At 42.8% G+C, this 17,707-nt stretch overlaps 1 protein-coding gene across 1 annotated transcript in view; it reads left to right on the top strand.

Moving 5' to 3' along the window:
- Positions 1–17,707, top strand: part of dgkh (diacylglycerol kinase, eta) — a 675,016-nt gene that overhangs the window by 568,341 nt on the left and 88,968 nt on the right. The window contains 3 exon segments of the mRNA XM_078559610.1: positions 877–984; positions 2,634–2,747; positions 13,230–13,364. Coding sequence (XP_078415736.1) covers positions 877–984; positions 2,634–2,747; positions 13,230–13,364 — 357 coding nt within the window.

The following is a 17,707-nucleotide window of genomic DNA, read 5'->3' as shown; positions in this document are numbered from 1 at the left end:
AATTGGATCTGTTTGGAGGCAACTGCACTTATACAGGTGAAGGTACCTCCATCAACCATGGATGCACAAACTACAACCTTCCCCCATTTCCCCTGGCTAAAATGGTGGGAGTCGGGTTCAGGAGCAGGACTTTGTGAATCGAGACTCAGGCACCATTTTGGCTAAGCCCCTTCCGAGACCCCTTCCGTCATTGTGAAAATCCAGCCCCTTGTTTATCTCCTGTGCTATAAGGAGAGCAAGCCCAGCCTTTCCAGTCTGTCCACATAACTCTAATTTCTCTTCTCTGATACCATTCTAGTAAATCTTTTGTACATCCTCTCTAAAACCTTGACATTCTTCCTAAAGTCTGATTCCCAGAATTAAATATAGTACTCTAGCTGAGGCCTAACTGAACTTTATAGAGGTTTATCATAACTTCCTCACTTGTGTCCTCTAAGACTCTATTAATGAAGTCAAGCATTCTAATTGGTTTTCCAGCAGACCTCTCAATTTGCTCAGCCACTTTAAATATTTGTGTGTCTCTATTCTTGCAACCCCAGGTCTCTCTATTTTTGCACCCTTTTAAAATTGTACCATTTTGTTTATACTGCGCTTCCTTTTTCTTCCTACCAAAATGTATAATTTCCCATTTCTCTGCATTAAACTCCACCCAAAATGTGCTTGACCCTATCCTCAGTTTGATTATATCCTCCTGAAGTCCTTGGCTATCCTCCACCCTGTTTACTATGGTTTTACATGTTCGGGAAAGGCATCAGCATTGCCATTGAGGGACATCTTACTGCTACAATTTGAATGGAGTGGAAGACTGGATATGCATTATTTAACTGTTGAAATATGGATGTGTTTTTTTCACCCTGTTTATTTTGTGTGTTACAGTGCGATGGACAATACATTCCCCTCCCCAGTCTCCAGGGCATTGCTGTATTAAACATTCCCAGCTATGCCGGAGGAACTAACTTCTGGGGTGGTACAAAAGAAGATGATGTAAGTTGCATGAGGAAGATATGGACCCTTCTGTCAATCACAAAACAATTGATTGTTGAGCTCAAGACATTCCTATTCTCCTCATTTGGTCCTAAAGCAGCTAAATGCACCACTGGTTGGAAAATTGCCAAAATGCTTCTGGAGCTGCAGAATTCAGGCATTGAATACCACAATATTATTGTTCAGGAACTGCTGCCACTATTGTAAGCCTTTCTAGTTAAGACTGGGATCATACTGTAATATGCCTTAAGCCTGGAATATTGCATAAGTGGAAGCACTTTCTAAACAATGTGATAGCCTCTCAGGTTTCCAAAGTACCATATCATGCTTGCCTAAACATTAGAAATGTATCCTGTTCTTCACTTTCATGCCATACTTTTGCTATTGCCAATTGCCTTGATAATAAATGTTCTTATGCAGGATATGTAAATTTATTTTAAAAGACGATGTAATAACAATGCTTAGAGAGAAGCCAAAACATTGGAAACGGATAACCATTTAAATGTCTGGTTCAACTATTATTTCTCGCTCTATCACAACTATATGTCAATCACATCTATCATATTTCAGTTTTCTCTGTAATCTCCCAAAATAATAGCTATCCAACTGCATTCCACCAAAAAACAATCAGCCAACCAGATACCCTTCATATTAACATTTCTGTCCTCTGAGAAGGAGAAAGGTTTAATAAGTCCTCCTATCAAGTTTCTGCAAATTTGTACAGTGGAAGGAGTTGGATTTGCCTCAACCCTTGCCTCCCACGTTTAATACCGGCTTCTCCAACTCTTGTTGGCCTCTGTTTCCTTGGCTCAAACTTCACTGGCTCCTTGACTGCTGCTACTGTCCACCTTGAGCACCAGAGGTCAACTGAAAAGCTCATTGAAACTACGTTCCCAGCACCTTGCCAATTCTACACATGGTTGTCTATTTGGAGCTGATGTTGTTTCTAGATGTTGAGCAGAACCAGCTGGTTCATGAAAAATTAGCCTACAATAAAGGAGCCAATCAGTCTTGGCACCACTCATCTCCGACTTTCTTTCCTCCCTCCTTAACAAGCTTTGCCACGGTCCAAGAAACCATCATTTAAGTCAGAGCCACTGTGTAAATGAGAAACTTCACATCAGGCCTCAGACTACCCATGGATGATATAGTCCTATAAAATCAGCTCTAATTATTTATTGTGCTATTAAAATTATTATCCATGACTTTCAAAACTGTTGTTGAGTTTGCTTTTAAGTTTATTGCTCACAGTTTGAAATCGTAGTCGGTTAGGCTAGACGTTTCTGGTGGTGATTCTAAGCAGCTGAACACTTAAATGGGAAATGGAAAAATATTGTATCCACCAACATTGCCACCAGAATGTTTATCTTTTAATACCTGTGATCATGTGTAAGGGGTAGTTTGCCCTCCCTTTCAGAGCTTAATTTAGATGGATGATAAGTGGCTTGGGCTGAAAGCTGGCGAGATCACATTCCTGACATGTGCTGCTGTGAAAGGAGAGCAAATTTGTAAAGTTACCTCTTACAACTCCTTTCCAAGGAAAGGCCTGCTCCATCAGACTAGAAAAGAACTCAAGCTGCAAGTGCTGATATGTTTTGCCATGCAGTTATTCTGTCCTTCCCAGAGTTGTGAATTTTGTGTCCTTTTAGATCTTTGGTGCACCCTCGTTTGATGATAAGATCTTGGAAGTGGTGGCTGTATTTGGAAGTATGCAGATGGCAGTCTCAAGAGTCATCAAGCTGCAACATCACAGAATAGCCCAGGTGGGTATGTTGCTCTTCAGATGCTTTGATATTTGAAGATAATTGTTGTTGATGTCCAGATGATAATCTCCAGATGAAATGTTTTCCCTGCTGTTCTATTGGGTGAAGACTATTTAAAGGTTTTGAATTGTGTCCATAGCTTTATAGAAACATGATCTTCTCTTTAAGTTCTCAATGCCTTTTCTTCATCTTACATCTCCGCTTTTGTTATCCCCTAGTCAGCATCAGTCTGATTTCCCCTCGATAATTCTGTTAAAAGCTCTGTTCAAGTTTTTTTAGGATTTTAACCATTATCAACCAACATAATCAGCTGCATTCATGAATTGGGATTGGGTTTTTGTTTTGCATTCCACTCTGTGTTGATAAGTATGTCTGCTGAGATCATTCATTATCAGCCATGTTCGTTACTGGGACCGAGAAGACATGTACATTCTGCCAGCAATGGAATGCCTGGCCAGAGCCTGCATTGCCTCTGAACATCACAGAATTTCATGAAGGGCACAGCTTGTACGAAACTATCTAGCAAGGCTTCTTGTGGCTGTGCAAACCACTGAATGAAATTTATTTCTAGAGGCAGCATTAACCTTACCTAATGCTACATGCATCATTGATGCCAAAAATTCCATTTTTTTCAAGTAGATCAAGGGCTCAAGTTCAAACAACAACAATTTGAAATTATACAGCACCTTTTAACACAGTGAAAAATCCAAAGGCGCTTCACAAACACAATTTGACACCAAGTAACATAAGGAGATATTAGGACAGGTGACTAAAAGTCTTGGAGGTAGATTTTAAGGAAGGTAGCAGGGCAGGTTGAGAATACAGTTAATAGAGCATACAATATCCTAGGTTTTATTAACACAAACCTAGCGCACAAGAGCATGGAGGATGTGTTGAACTTGTATAAGACACTGGTTTGGCCTAAGCTGGAATATTGAGTTCTGGGTGCCACACTGCATCAATGGTGTTAAGTTAGATGAAGATATTGTTATGATCCCTATAGAGACTGATAGCATATACATCCTAGTCTTTCTGCTCCTGCACCCGCTTTCGAGTTGGATCATTGTCACGTGGGCATACCTTGGAACCTTATGATGTCATAATCAGGAAGCCAATTAACCCTTTTTTAGAATACACCCCAGGCCACTTTTGTGTGATGTCCCTTTAAGACCAAAGAAATTATGGGCTTTTTCCAGCACATGGGTCATCACAATATCAATGTCAGATTCATTATCCTTTAACAGGCACCTTGACCATTGATGAAAATCCAGTAGTCAAGTGTGGCAATGGCCAAAACTTATTTCCGATTGATGCAGAGCCAGAGGTGGACATCAACTTCAACATTCAATTTTCCCCAGCTTTAGTTTCTCTGGCCTAAACTATAGTTAAGTCATACAAGAGCAATTAAAGACAGGCAATAAATGCTGGCCTTGCCCACCATTGAATAAAATTAATAAATACATTTTTAAAAATGGCATCTCACAGTTGATGCAATCAGCCTTTGTCACTGTTTTCGTACAGCGAACCGTTCACCTTGTTTCATTCATACAGCAAAAGAAGGGTTTGGCTGATTTGTGTTTCTGCTGTTCAGATCCAATTGGTCATAAGAGAATCAGGATTTGGAAATGACCATTCTGCCCATTGAAACACATGGGGCTCTGCTATAGTCCAGTTCTGTGGAAATTCTAATCATTCTATTACTGACTGGAGGATTATTCCAAACAGACATTTTTCTTTGCAGTCTTTTCTGAGAGCTGTCCTAAATTTGATGGATCCATTTTCACTTTCATTTAATTTAACATCACTGTTAATATCCCTTTAAAGTTATTTGAACAAATGTTTATACGGTTCCCAGACTTCTCCCTTCCTTTTCTCCCTCCAGGGCTTGTATCATTCGTTTCCTTTTTGTTTAATTTCCAATGACTTGCTTATCTATTTTGGAAACTGCTTTCTCAATATACCCTTTTCTTAGATTTTCCCTAAACTAAGATATCTTAAGCAATATATTCCAGTTAGTTTATTTTAGAACACCTTTCACTACTTTGATGTTTTCCTGATCCTTGTTGGAGCATTGTAAATGTGGTTGACAGATTGATCTTAAATTTAAACTGAATTGCTTTGGTCACTTACATGCAGTGAAATTATAAATACATTTCCCTTGAGCACAATTACAATGCGATGGCAAACATTAATCAACTAATCCCCATTGATCGTAGCAGTTCCTAGACATTCCACTCCTTACGATTTTGTGGTTGCTGCAGGATTTCAGCCAGCAGTAATGCTGACTGCTGAAATGGGAGAGATGGCCCACTACTGCAAAAGGTAGAGACTTAAGCCAAATGCTAAAAACAGTTGTTTTAAACACAGGCCAACAAACAGCTCAATATCTTGAATGGACATAGACCAAAGCTTTTGTATCTGGGAGTTACACTGAGTTGCAATAAACACTTTAGTAAGAGCTCACTGAGCATAAAAACAAGAAAGTACTCGATCAGCAAACTGGCCAGTTCAATCTGCAGAGCTAACGTGCAGACAATAAGAAACTCTGGGTTTGCCACCCATTATTCGATATCAGATTATTCCCCCAAGTATGGCTCAGCTCTTCTCACACAATGAAACCATACGCATAACAGTAGTAATAAGTATTGTGGGACCAGCCTATCTAACAGTCCTGTCCAGCATTGTCTCTTCTGACAGGCCATCCTGCAATCACTACTCCTTAAGGTGAAAGACGTACCAAATCTACCCTTGGCCAAAGAGGAGTTTAATCTACTAAGGCACTTTCTTCACACAAGGCTCCTCAGTTGGTCCGTTGTTCTCATGTCATCCCCAGATGACACACTAGGTGGCAAGGAGAAGCTTTAAGCAGAGTCTGTGCCCATTTAGTGGCAAGTCCAACAGTCCAGGTCTTGGTTTTGAGCTCCCACAATACCTGTAGGTAAAGCTTTGGATATGTGGCAAATAACAACAGGGTAGCTTTAACTTTTGGTGATGGTGTAAAATAGGTAATATCAGATCAACCGCCCTTTATACAGCCTGCTGACCTACCTTCCATCGAAAGCAGTATATAGAATACACAGCGCAGAACAAGCCATTTGATCCAGCTGGCGTGTGCCAATGTTCGCATGAGCCACCTCTCACTCTACTTCATTTCAGCACATCCTCATGACCTTCTGTTCCTCTCTTGCTGATATACTTATCTAACTTTCCCTTAAATGTGTCTATGCCATTGGCCTTACTGCTTCTTATGATAGTGCATTCCACCTGCTAGCCACTTTCTGGGTGTTTAGTCCATTAATAGACCTCACCCCTACCCCCTTGGCACCTTCCCTTCTTCATTTACTCCCTCCCTGTTCTGATCAGCTTTTACTTTTTCTTTTCCCTTCATCCCTTGCCCCTTTTCTGTTTTTTCTGTTTCCGTGTCTTAATTTTCCCTCCAATAAAGTATTATTTGTTCTGTCAATTCAGGACCCATTCCTTTAGGTTGGAAAATTGTATATATCCACCATTTAAAATGGTGAGAGAGGGAGACCAGGAAATTATGACCAGTTAGCCAAACAGGTGTTGTTGAAACTAGAGTAAGGTTAGAGTCACTGAATGCCGATCACAGCGAGATAGCATAGATCTTAAAGGGTAGGTCATGCCTGACGATCTTGATTGAATTCTTTGAAAAGGTATGTTACAAACAGGGATGGGAGAGAACTGAAACCCTTGTACCATTTTACTGTCTGTAATCAGTGTGTTTGTGTATGTTTCTCAACCCGAGTGTGTGGTCAATTTTTTAAATAATCAGCAAACTTTCATAGTTTTAAATACAGAGAATTATTTGTTCACACCTTCACCCTGAAAGTCTAAACACTACGTCACCCTCACTCACGCACACAGTCGAGAAAGGTACAGTTCAAGAGGATAGTGTACTTTATAAATTGTAAGTGAAAGAATAGTTCCTAGATCATGCTTGGCTCGTCAAAGGAAAAGCAGTTGTCGCAGGCCTGTTGAAAGAGACGTTTCACTCCAAAAGGGTAGACTAGGTGGGGGTTTCAATAGCTGGAGCCATATGTCAGTGTTGCTGCAAGATTCCCCTCAAAGAGATGGCTTTTCCAGCAGATCTGAAGTTGGTTACTTGTGGTTTTCTTATCAGGAGGCCAAGTTTCTGTACGGATGGACTTTGAAAAGGAACATCTGTGAGACTTTAGGATGTAGCCATCCCCAGGTTTTAAAAAAGGCTTGGGTGTTGCTGCCTTTTTCTGCAGCTTGTTCCTTTGCAGACTGACCAGTTTCTCTCTGGTTCATGGAATAATAAATTTGTTACCTGTAACCAATTCCATTCACATCACCAATACTCCTATCGTCCACCATGAATGGTTTAAATTGAGATGCCATTGCTATACAATGGAGAATGGGTGGGGGAGGGGGCAGTCTGTTTGCCTCCACTTATGACATGCATTTAGAACAAAGAACAAAGAAAAGTACAGCACAGGAACAGGCCCTTTGGCCCTCCAAGCCTGCGCCGATCATATTGCCCATCAACAAAAACATTTTGAACTTCCGGGGTCCGTAACGCTCTATTCCCATCCTATTCATGTATTTGTCAAGCTGCCTCTTAAACACCACTATTGTACCTGCTTCCACCACCTCCTCTGGCAGCGAATTCCAAACACTCACTACCCTCTGCGTAAAAAACTTGCCCTGCACATCTCCTCTATAGTTTTCTCCTCTCACCTTAAATCTATGTCCTCTAGTAATTGACTCTTCCACCCTGGGAAAAAGCTTCTGACTACCTACTCTGTCCATGCCACTCATAATTTTGTAAACTTCTATCAAGTCGCCCCTCAATCTCCGTCGCTCTAGTGAGAATAATCCGAGTTTCTCCAACCTCTCCGCATAGCTAATAACCTCCAGACCAGGCAGCATCTTGGTAAACCTCCTCTGCACCCTCTCCAACACCTCCATATCCTTCTGGTAATGTGGCAACCAGAATTGCACGCAATATTCCAGGTGTGGCCTAACCAAGGTTCTATACAGCTGCAGCATGATTTCCCAGCTTTTATACTCAATACCCCTGCCAATGAAGGCAAGCATGCCTTATCCACCTGCATTGCCACTTTCAGTGACCTGTGGACCTGTACACCCAGATCCCTCTGCCCGTCAATGCATTAAGGGTTCTGCCATTTACTGTATAATTCCTACCTGTATTAGACCTTCCAAAATGTATTGCCTCGCATTTGTCCGGATTGAACTCCATCTGCTATTTCTCCGCCCAAGTCTCCAACTGACCTATATCCTGTTGTATCCTTTGACAATCCTCTTCACTATCTGCAACTCCTCCAACCTTAGTGTCGTCTGCAAACTTACTAATTAGCCCAATTACATTTTCCTCCAAATCAATTACGTATACTACAAACAGCAAAGGTCCCAGCACTGATCCCTGCGGAACTCCACTAGTCACAGCTCTCCATTCAGAAAAGCCCCCTTCCACTGCTACCCTCTGTCTTCTAAGACCAAGCCAATTCTGTATCCATCTTGCCAACTCACTTCGGATCCCGTGCGACTTTACCTTCTGTACCAGTCTGCCATGAGGGACCTTGTCAAAGGCCTTACTGAAATCCATGTATATAACATCCACTGCCCTTCCATCGTCGATCATCTTTGTCACTTCCTCGCAAAACTCGATCAAGTTAGTGAGACACGACCTTCCCTTCACAAAACCATGCTGCCTCTCACTAATACGCCCATTTGCTTCCAAATGGTAGTAAATCCTGTCACGAAGAATCTTCTCCAATAATTTCCCTACCATTGACCCACATGGCCCACCAGCCTGTAATTTCCTGGATTATCATTGCTACCCTTCTTAAAGCTGCTTTCTGCAGCTTTCTTTGTTAAATTTTGAACTTGGAGACATGATGTATGGAAGTCTGTTGATATTGAGTTTTGGGTAAACCACAAGCAATAGCCAGTGCAAATTCCACAAATGGGTTCTGTCTGGGTCTGTCCATTCAAGGGGGAGGCTCCCACCCATGACCATTCAATCAGGAACTTTGCAGAGACTTGATGTATTCTGCGTAGAAATTGCAAAAGTCATCTGCCTTCGGCAGCCATCTTAGTAGTTCTGCCGAAGGGCCATGAAGGCTCGAAACGTTAACTGATTTCTTCTCCGCCGATGCTGGGTCTGTCCATTCAAGGGGGAGGCTCCCACCCATGACCATTCAATCAGGAACTTTGCAGAGACTTGATGTATTCTGCGTAGAAATTGCAAAAGTCATCTGCCTTCGGCAACCATCTTAGCAGTTCTGCCGAAGGGCCATGAAGGCTCGAAACGTTAACTGATTTCTTCTCCGCCGATGCTGCCAGACTTGCTGAGTTTTTCCAGGTAATTCTGTTTTTGTTTTGGATTTCCAGCATCCGCAGTAGCTTTTAGCTTTTTGTTTTTATCTTAGTAGTCTTGTTGGTGTTCATTGTTAGATCAAAGACAGTTCCAGGAAATTAGAAAAAAAAACAGAACACGCTGGAAAAACTCAGCAGGTCCAACAGCATTTGTGGAGAGAAAGACAGAGTTAACGTTTCGAGTCCATATGACTTCTTCAGAGTTAAAGAGAAGTAAAAATGTGATGAAATTTATACTGTTTAACGGGGGTGGAGCAGGTGAAGCTGGATAGAAGGTCAGCAATAGGTGGAGGCAAAGGAAAGATTGACAAAGATGTTATGAACAAAAGGACAAAGGAGTGATAATGGTAGTGTTACTGGCTAAAGGAGGTGCTGATGGTGGCATTAAGGTAAGAAAGCAGAATGTGATAATAGCTGGACAAGGGTAAGCACTCTGGAAAGGACAACATGAACAAGTGACAGATGGTCCTAGTGGGGGTGGGATGAGGAGAGAAAAGAAAAGATCAAAAATAGGATAGGAGGTGGGGATAAAACAACAAATAAAAATAAGTGGATAAAAGATAAAAATTAATATAGAGAAAAGGGGATAAAAAAGGGGCGAGAATGGAGGAGAGAGTTCATGATCTGAATTTGTTGAACTCAATGTTAAGTCTGGAAGCCTGTAAAGTGCCTAATCGGAATATAAGGTGCTGTTCCTCCAGTTTGCGTTGGGCTTTACTGGAACATTGCAGCAGGCCAAGGACAGACATGTGGGCAAGAGAGCAGGATGTTGTGTTGAAAAGGCAAGCGACAGGAAGATCTGGGTCATGCTTGCGGTCAGACCGAGGGTGTTCTGCAAAGCGGTCACCCAGTCTGTGGTTGGTCTCTCCAATGTAGAGGAGACTGCATTGGGAGCAGTGAATGCAGTAGACTAAATTGAGGGAAGTGCAAGTGAAGTGCTGCTTCACCTGAAAGGAGTGTTTGGGCCCTTGGATGGTGAGGATGGAGCAGGTAAAGGGGCAGGTGTTGCACCTTCTGCGATTGCATGGGAAGGTGCCGTGGGAGGGGTGATGGAGGAGTGGACCAGGGTGTTCCGGAGAGAACGGTCTCTACAGAATACCGACAGGGGTTGAAGGGAAGATGTGTTTGGTGGTGGCATCATGCTGGAGTTGGCGGAAATGGTGGCGGATGATCCTTTGAATGCGGAGGCTGGTTGGGTGAAAAGTGAGGACAAGGGGGACCCTATCATGGTCCTGGGAGGGAAAGGAAGGTGTGAGGGCAAAGGCATGGAAGATGGGTTGAACACGGTTGAGGGCCCTATCAACCACAGTGGGTGGGAAACCTCGGTTAAGGAAGAAGGAAGACATGTCAGAAGCGCTGTTTTGGAAAATGGCAACATCGGAACAGATGCGATGAAGGTGAAGGAACTGAGAGAATGGGATGCAGTCTTTACAGGAAGCAGGGTGTGAAGAGCTGTAGTCGGAGGTAGCTGTGGGAGTCCGTGGGCTTGTAATGAATATTGGTGGACAGCCTATCACCAGAAATTGAGACAGAGAGGTCAAGGAAGGGAAGGGAAGTGTCAGAGATGGACCATGTGAAGGTGATGGAGGGGTGGAAATTGGAAGCAAAATTCATACATTTTTCTAAGTCCAGACGAGAGCATGAGGGAGCACTGAAACAGTCATTGATATACCGAAAAAAAGTGTTACGGGAGGGAGCCTGAGTAGGACTGGAACAAGGACTGTTCCACATACCCCATAAAGAGACAGGCATAACTGGGGCCCATGCGGGTACCCATAGCCACACCTTTTATTTGGAGGATGTGAGACAAGTTTAAGGCAAAATTGTTCAGTGAGAGAACAAGTTCAGCCAGACGGAGGAGAGTGGTGGTGGATGGGGATTGTTTGGGCCTCTGTTCAAGGAAGAAGCGGAGAGCCCTCAGACCATCCCAGTGGGGGATGGAGGTGTAGAGGGATTGGATGTCCATGGTGAAGAGGAGGCGGTTGGGGTCAGGGAACTGGAAATTGTTGATATGATGTAGGGCATCAGAGGAATCGCGGATGTAGGTGGGAAGAGACTGGACAAGGGAAAAGAGAACGGAGATAGGAAGAAATGAGTTCCGTGGGGCAGGAACAGGCTGACACGATCGGTCTACTGGGGCAGTCCTGTTTGTGGATTTTGGGTAGGAGGTAGAAGCGGGCTGTCCGAGGTTGGGAGACTGAGGTTGGAAGCTGTGGAGGGAAGATCTCCAGAGGAGATGAGGTCAGTGACAGTCCTGGAAACAATGGCTTGATGTTCAGTGGTGGGGTCATGGTCCAGGGGGAGATAGGAGGAAGTATCTGAGAGTTGGCGCTCAGCCTCTGTGAGGTAGAGGTCAGTATGCCAGACAACAACAGCACCACCCTTGTCGGCAGGTTTGATAACCAAGTCATGGTTGGACCTGAGAGTGTGGCAAGTTCAGAAGGAGAAAGGTTAGAGTGGATGAGAGGAGCAGAGAAATTGAGACGACTGATGTCACGCCAACAGTTCTCAATGAAAAGATCAAGAGCAGGTAAGAGGCCAGAAGTTGGGGTCCAGGTAGAGGGAGAATATTGGAATATTGGAGGCGGGTGAGAGGATCCATAGAACAGGGGGAGGACTCCTGTCCAAAGAAGTGAGCATATTATATACTGAATGTAGTCCATGTTTAAACTTACGAATAGGACTTGCCTTCACTGGGCATGACACAACTTCGCCATACAGGGAAAAATGGAATCTTGATTACATCTTTTACATTACTTTTATGGTAAAACAAGAGAAATATGATCACACATTTGGGGCACTCTCATTCTAACATCAACATATTAATCTTACACTTGCTATGATTCACTTTGTATGTAACAATCCTTTTCTTTCAAGCTTGGGTTTCTCATCATCCTTTTGGATGAGGGACAGAGTAATGGAATTTCTTTGGGCATTGGGGTATGGCTTTAACAAGTGTTCAGGAATCTAGTGCCTTTTATCCCTGTTTCTGCTTTTTAAAAGAATCCCCAGTTAGGAATTGTCTAGCGGGTGAGGATTTTCATTACCATCTGTTTGTAGTGCTTTGGGAATTTTAATACCAACCGACTCTGGTGAGCTGTGGCTTTTGTGGTAAATTGAGTGGTAGGAGACAGTGAGTAGGGATAATGGGTAGGATGTGACTAGTAGTGTTCAATAAGAATCTGTGTTGGAGCCTCAACTAATTCAACATCTTTAGTAAAGATTTCAGGATAGAAAGCCACATATCCAGATTTGCTGGTGGCACAAAGATAGGTGGCATTGTAAGTAGTGTAGATGGAAGCATAAAATTACAAAGATATTAATAAATTAAGTGAATGAGCAAAACTGTAGCAAATAGATCTCAGTGTAAGCAAGTAAGCAACTTCAGACCTAAAAAGGTTAGAACAGGGTACTTGCTAAATGGTGAAAAGGTAGGAACAGTGGAGATCCAAAGAGACCTGGGGATCCAGGTACACAGATCATTAAAATGCCATGAACAAGTACAGAAAATAATCAAAAAGGCCAATGGAATGCTGGCCTTTATATCTAGAATATAAGCGAATAGAAATCAAGATTCAGCTATGTGGTTAGACCATACCTGGAGTCACTGTGAACAGTTCTGGGCATCACACCTTAGGAAGGAGATATTGACTTTGGAGGGAGTGCAGTGTAGATTTACCAGAATGATACCCGGACTACTATGAGGAGAGATTACACAAACTGGGGTTGTGTTCCCTGGAATTTATACAGTTAGGGGATGATTTGATCAAAGTTTGCAAGCTATTAAAGGGAACCTATCTCCCTTGGTTGGGGAATCTAAGACTTGGGGACATAATCTAAAAATTAGAACCAACTATTCAGGATTGAAATTGGGAAACTCTTCTACATGCAAATGGTGGCAGAAGTTTGAAACTCTCTTCTGAAAACGATAATTGGTGGTAGATCAATTGTTAATTTTAGTGTGATAGATTTTTGTTAACCAAACGTATTAAAAGATACGGTGACGAGCTTTTGATTAAAATCCTTAATGCTGATTATTCAGATGTCATAGTCTTGAGTGTGTAAATACCATGATTAAAATGACCTAATATTCTGCAGTGTCGCTCTGTGAAGATCACCATTCTGGGCGATGAGGGCGTACCAATACAGGTAGATGGAGAGGCATGGGTCCAACCACCTGGGGTTATCAAAATTGTACACAAAAACAGAGCGCAAATGCTGACAAGAGACCGGGTAAGTATGCAAGAGAATTTATTTCTGAATATTTCCTTCCTATAAAATTGCCAGCGTATAGCGTGGAAGAATGTTTTACAAGTTTACAATTTGAGCATTTGTGAGGTTGCATGAAGAATGAAGACCAATATGTAATTTTGGGTGAAGTGGGTTTAGAGGGTTCTGGACAGTGGAACAGGGCACACAAAGGTAATTTTATTCCCATTTTTAAGTTGTATATTCTGTCCTTATCTGCAAATAAAATTTGATTTTATCTGATTTAGAGTAAAATAGAAATACAACTTATAGAAATTTAGGAAGCAAAGAAGCACAGGTTGGAGCACTGGAGTTTGCTGGATAGGCCGGAGAGCTGGGAGGTACAAAATTGAGGCTTTGCAGCACCACTACTGGCAGGAGGGTGTAATTACAGTGTGACAAGTTCACATAGGTAGTTTTCAATATAAATTGGACATCTGAGTTTATAATTGAGCAGCATGCACAAAAATGTAACAATTAGTACCGTTTACTAGAACAGAACCAGGGATGAGGGACTTCAGTTATGTGGACCGACTGGAGAAGTTAGAATTGTTCTCATTAGAGCTTGAAAGGTTAAGAGGAGATTTATTAGCGATAGTCAATGTTATGAAGGGTTTTGCTATACATAGGGAGAAACCTTTTCTTCTGACTGGAAAGTCACTAATTAGCGGACACAGATTGAAGGTGATTGGCAAAAAAACAGAATTTTTTTTATGTTACAACCTGGAATGCATGGCCTGAAAGGGGAGCGGAAGTAGATTCATCATAACTTTTGAAAGGGAATTGAATAAACACTTGAAAATTTAAAATTTGTTATGGGGAAAGAGCAGGGGAGTGGGACAAACTGGATAGCTCTTTCAAAGCAGTGACTCAGGAATGATGCACCAAATGGCCTCTCTTAGTACTATACAAATTCTATTATTGTGATGAGTGGAAATAAGAAATTGTAGACAGTAAGTATATACAGATGTGTGTACCAAACATGTAAAAAGTAGGGGAATCAATATATAAATCCCAAGTATCTGATGGGGAGTCCTTGCTATTTATTGAAATGCTTGGAAACCTGTGTGGCAACGTATGCTATTTTCTTACAATCACTCCAAAGGTGGCATACATTTGAATTTCCAAAATGTGATTTTGATGAGCTTGTCTCTCAATGGGAAACTCAGACCTATGGTATAACCCCTGCCAGTGAACTGAAAATGAGTTTTCTCCTTTGAGAAAAACAAATTTGGCCTAGTATTTACAATATTAAAAGGTCAAGTATGAGAAAGACTGGAATCATTTTCATGGATTAGTGACGGCTGTGGAAGTCAGGAATTTGGACGTGGGAGTCCGTACCCAAGTTTTTGACCAACTGCCCCCATTGCTCAAAGCTCTGACATGCGAGTGTTAATTCAGTCGACCCACCTAGCTGCCTATCTGAATCAACATGGATCTAAAGATCACCATTCTTTCACACGCACACTGGTTTATTCAGACTTTCATAGGGAAACTCTGTCTTCATTGATTTTGTAGCAGGAGGTTTATTGGATTGAAGGGGTTTCTCATTAAGTGACCTGAAATCTGAACAGTGTTTGCAGCTTGCTTACATGTTTTTTTCTGCAACTTGATCAGGAGAGGAAAGCGACCAAGATCTCTCCTAGTGGGAATAGTGTTAGGAACAATGTATAGCTTTAAGTTTAATTTATACTGGAGAGAGTGCAGAGCAGATCCACAAGAATGATTCCAGGGATAAAAAAACTCTAGGCAAGAGGATAGATTGGAGAGGTTGGGATTGTTTTCCTTAGAGAAAAGAAGGCTGAGAGGAGACTAATAGAGGTACTCAAGCTCCTGAGGTGTCTGGACAGGGTAAAAAGTGAGAAACCATTCCTGCTCAAGAGAACATCATGAACTAGAGGGTACAGATTCAAAATAATTGGCAAAAGGGGTCATTGTGATGTGAGGAAAAATGTTTTCACCCAGAGGGTGGTTGGAGTCTGGAGCAAACTTCCTGAAAGGGTGGTGGAGGCAGATTCAATCGAGGTATTCAAAAGGGAATTGGATTGCTACCTGAAAAGAAAGAATGTGCAATGTTACGGGGATAAGACAGGGGAGTGGGGCTAGGTAGAATGCTCTTTCAGAGAGCCAGTGCAAACTTGATGGGCCAAAGGGCCTCTTTCTGCATTGTAAAGATTCTGTGATTATTTTGTGTTTGGGTGTTAAGAAAAGTGAAACCTGGTGTTAGTTTCAGTTAGAGGTTTTTGTGAGTTGGGTGCTGGGAATCCTGGGACCCTGTTTGTATACGTGCGTTTTTAATGAGGTTTTACAACCCTTGAGGTGGAGAGATGGGATACCAAGCAGCTAATAGTTTAGTGAAGTTTTTTTAAAAAAGTAGAAAACACTGTGCTGTGGTCTAGTGACACAGGTCCAGAGAGACGGGGAAACACAGAAAGGCAGTCAGACAGTGTGTGTATACCGGAGAGTGCAGGCAGGAGGTCTAATCTCTCATAAGAAATCCTGCAAGTCTGCTGGGGAACTGAGTTTAGGGAACTCATGTGTTTGCTCTGAAGTTGAATTAATAGTGAGCTTAGATTGTGGTTTTTGGACTGTCCCAGAGAGATTCCAGCTGAAAAAAAGTATCTTGTGAATGCTCAGCAGTCTGCCAGAAGAAAACTGTTTGAAACTGAGCTAATCCAAGCAAGAAACCTTGGTGTTGAGGCATGGTAAATTCTCACTGGGGTTTTCTCAGTAAGGGTTGCTACGAAGAAATGAATAGTAAGAGTTTGAATCATTTTCTGGTACCTATTGAAATTTTTCCAACCTTTTGTCTCGTGTAACATAGTTCATTTTTCTTGTTTAATGTTCTGTTCTTCGTGTCAACGGTATACTGGCAAACTGTCGTGAATGTGTTCAGTAACTGACCTCCACGGTTTCTAAAGAGAAAGTTAGGATCTACCAAGCCAGGTTTTACACTGGGGTCTGAATTGTCCAATATTAACATCAGCTGGGATCATAACAATGATGGAGGGCAGCAGAAAAAGGGGTTGACTTAGGTGTGGATGGATGACGGATGTCACAAAGCGGCTGCGGCCGGGCTACAGTGGATGGGTGAGGAAGGATGGTAGGAGTAGGTACAAGAGAGAATCCAACCACCTCCCTCAACATTCAATGGCATTACTATCGCTGAATCCCTTACAATCAACATCCTGGGGGGGTTACCATTGACCAGAAACTGAACTGGACTAGCCATATAAATACTGTGGCTACAGGAGCAGGTCAAAGGCTGGGAATTCACCTCCTGACTCCCCAAAGCCTGTCCACCATCTACAAGACACAAGTCAGGAGTGTGGTGGAATACTCTCCACTTGCCCGGATGAGTGCAGCACCAACAACACTCAAGAAGCTCAGCACCATCCAGATCAAAGCAGCCCGCTTGGTTGGCACCCTGCCCACAAACATTCACTCCCTCCAACACTGACACTCAGTGGCAGCAGTGTGTACCATCTTCAAGGTGCACTGCAGCCACTCACCAAGGCTCCTTCAACAACACCTTCCAAACCCACGACCTCTAGCACCAAGAAGGAAAGGGCAGCAGGTAGATGAAACACCACCACCTGGAAGTGCCCCTCCTAACCTCACACCATTCTGACTTGGAAATATATCACCGTTCCTTCACTGTCACTGGGTCCAAATTCTGGAACTCCCTTGTGAACAGCACAATGGGTATATCCACACCACATGGACTGCAACAGTTCAAGAAGGTAGCTCACCACCACCTTCTCAAGGGCAGTTATGGATGGGCAACAAATGCTTGCCTAGCCAGCAACATCCAAGTCCTGTGAAAGAGTATTAAAACAAAGTAGTTACAAGCAACAGCAGGCTAAACATGGAAAACACAGAGGGGGTGAGCATGGAAAATTCCCATAGAAAAATAATTAAAGAGGGACCAGAAACAATGTGAAGCAGGTCAGGATCGCAGTGAAGCAGACCGGGAGGAATGTGAAGCAGGTCAGGATCGCAGTGAAGCAGACCGGGAGGAATGTGAAGCAGGTCAGGATCGCAGTGAAGCAGACCTGGAGGAGCGTGAAGCAGGTCAGGATCACTGTGAAGCAGACCGGGAGGAGTGTGAAGCAGGTCAGGATCACAGTAAAGCAGACCGGAAGGAGTATGAAGTAGGTCAGGATCACTGTGAAGCAGACCGGGAGCAGTGTAAAGCAGACCGGGAAGAGTGTGAAGTAGGTCAGGATCACTGTGATGCAGATCGGGAGGAGCGTGAAGCAGGTCAGGATCACTGTGATGCAGACCGGGAGGAGCGTGAAGCAGGTCAGGATCACTATGATGCAGAC

Source organism: Cetorhinus maximus, chromosome 16 (assembly GCF_964194155.1).
Source record: "Cetorhinus maximus chromosome 16, sCetMax3.hap1.1, whole genome shotgun sequence".
NCBI lineage: Eukaryota > Metazoa > Chordata > Chondrichthyes > Lamniformes > Cetorhinidae > Cetorhinus > Cetorhinus maximus.
Note: the sequence above shows the minus strand (reverse complement) of the source record. Positions and strands in the feature narration are given on the sequence as shown.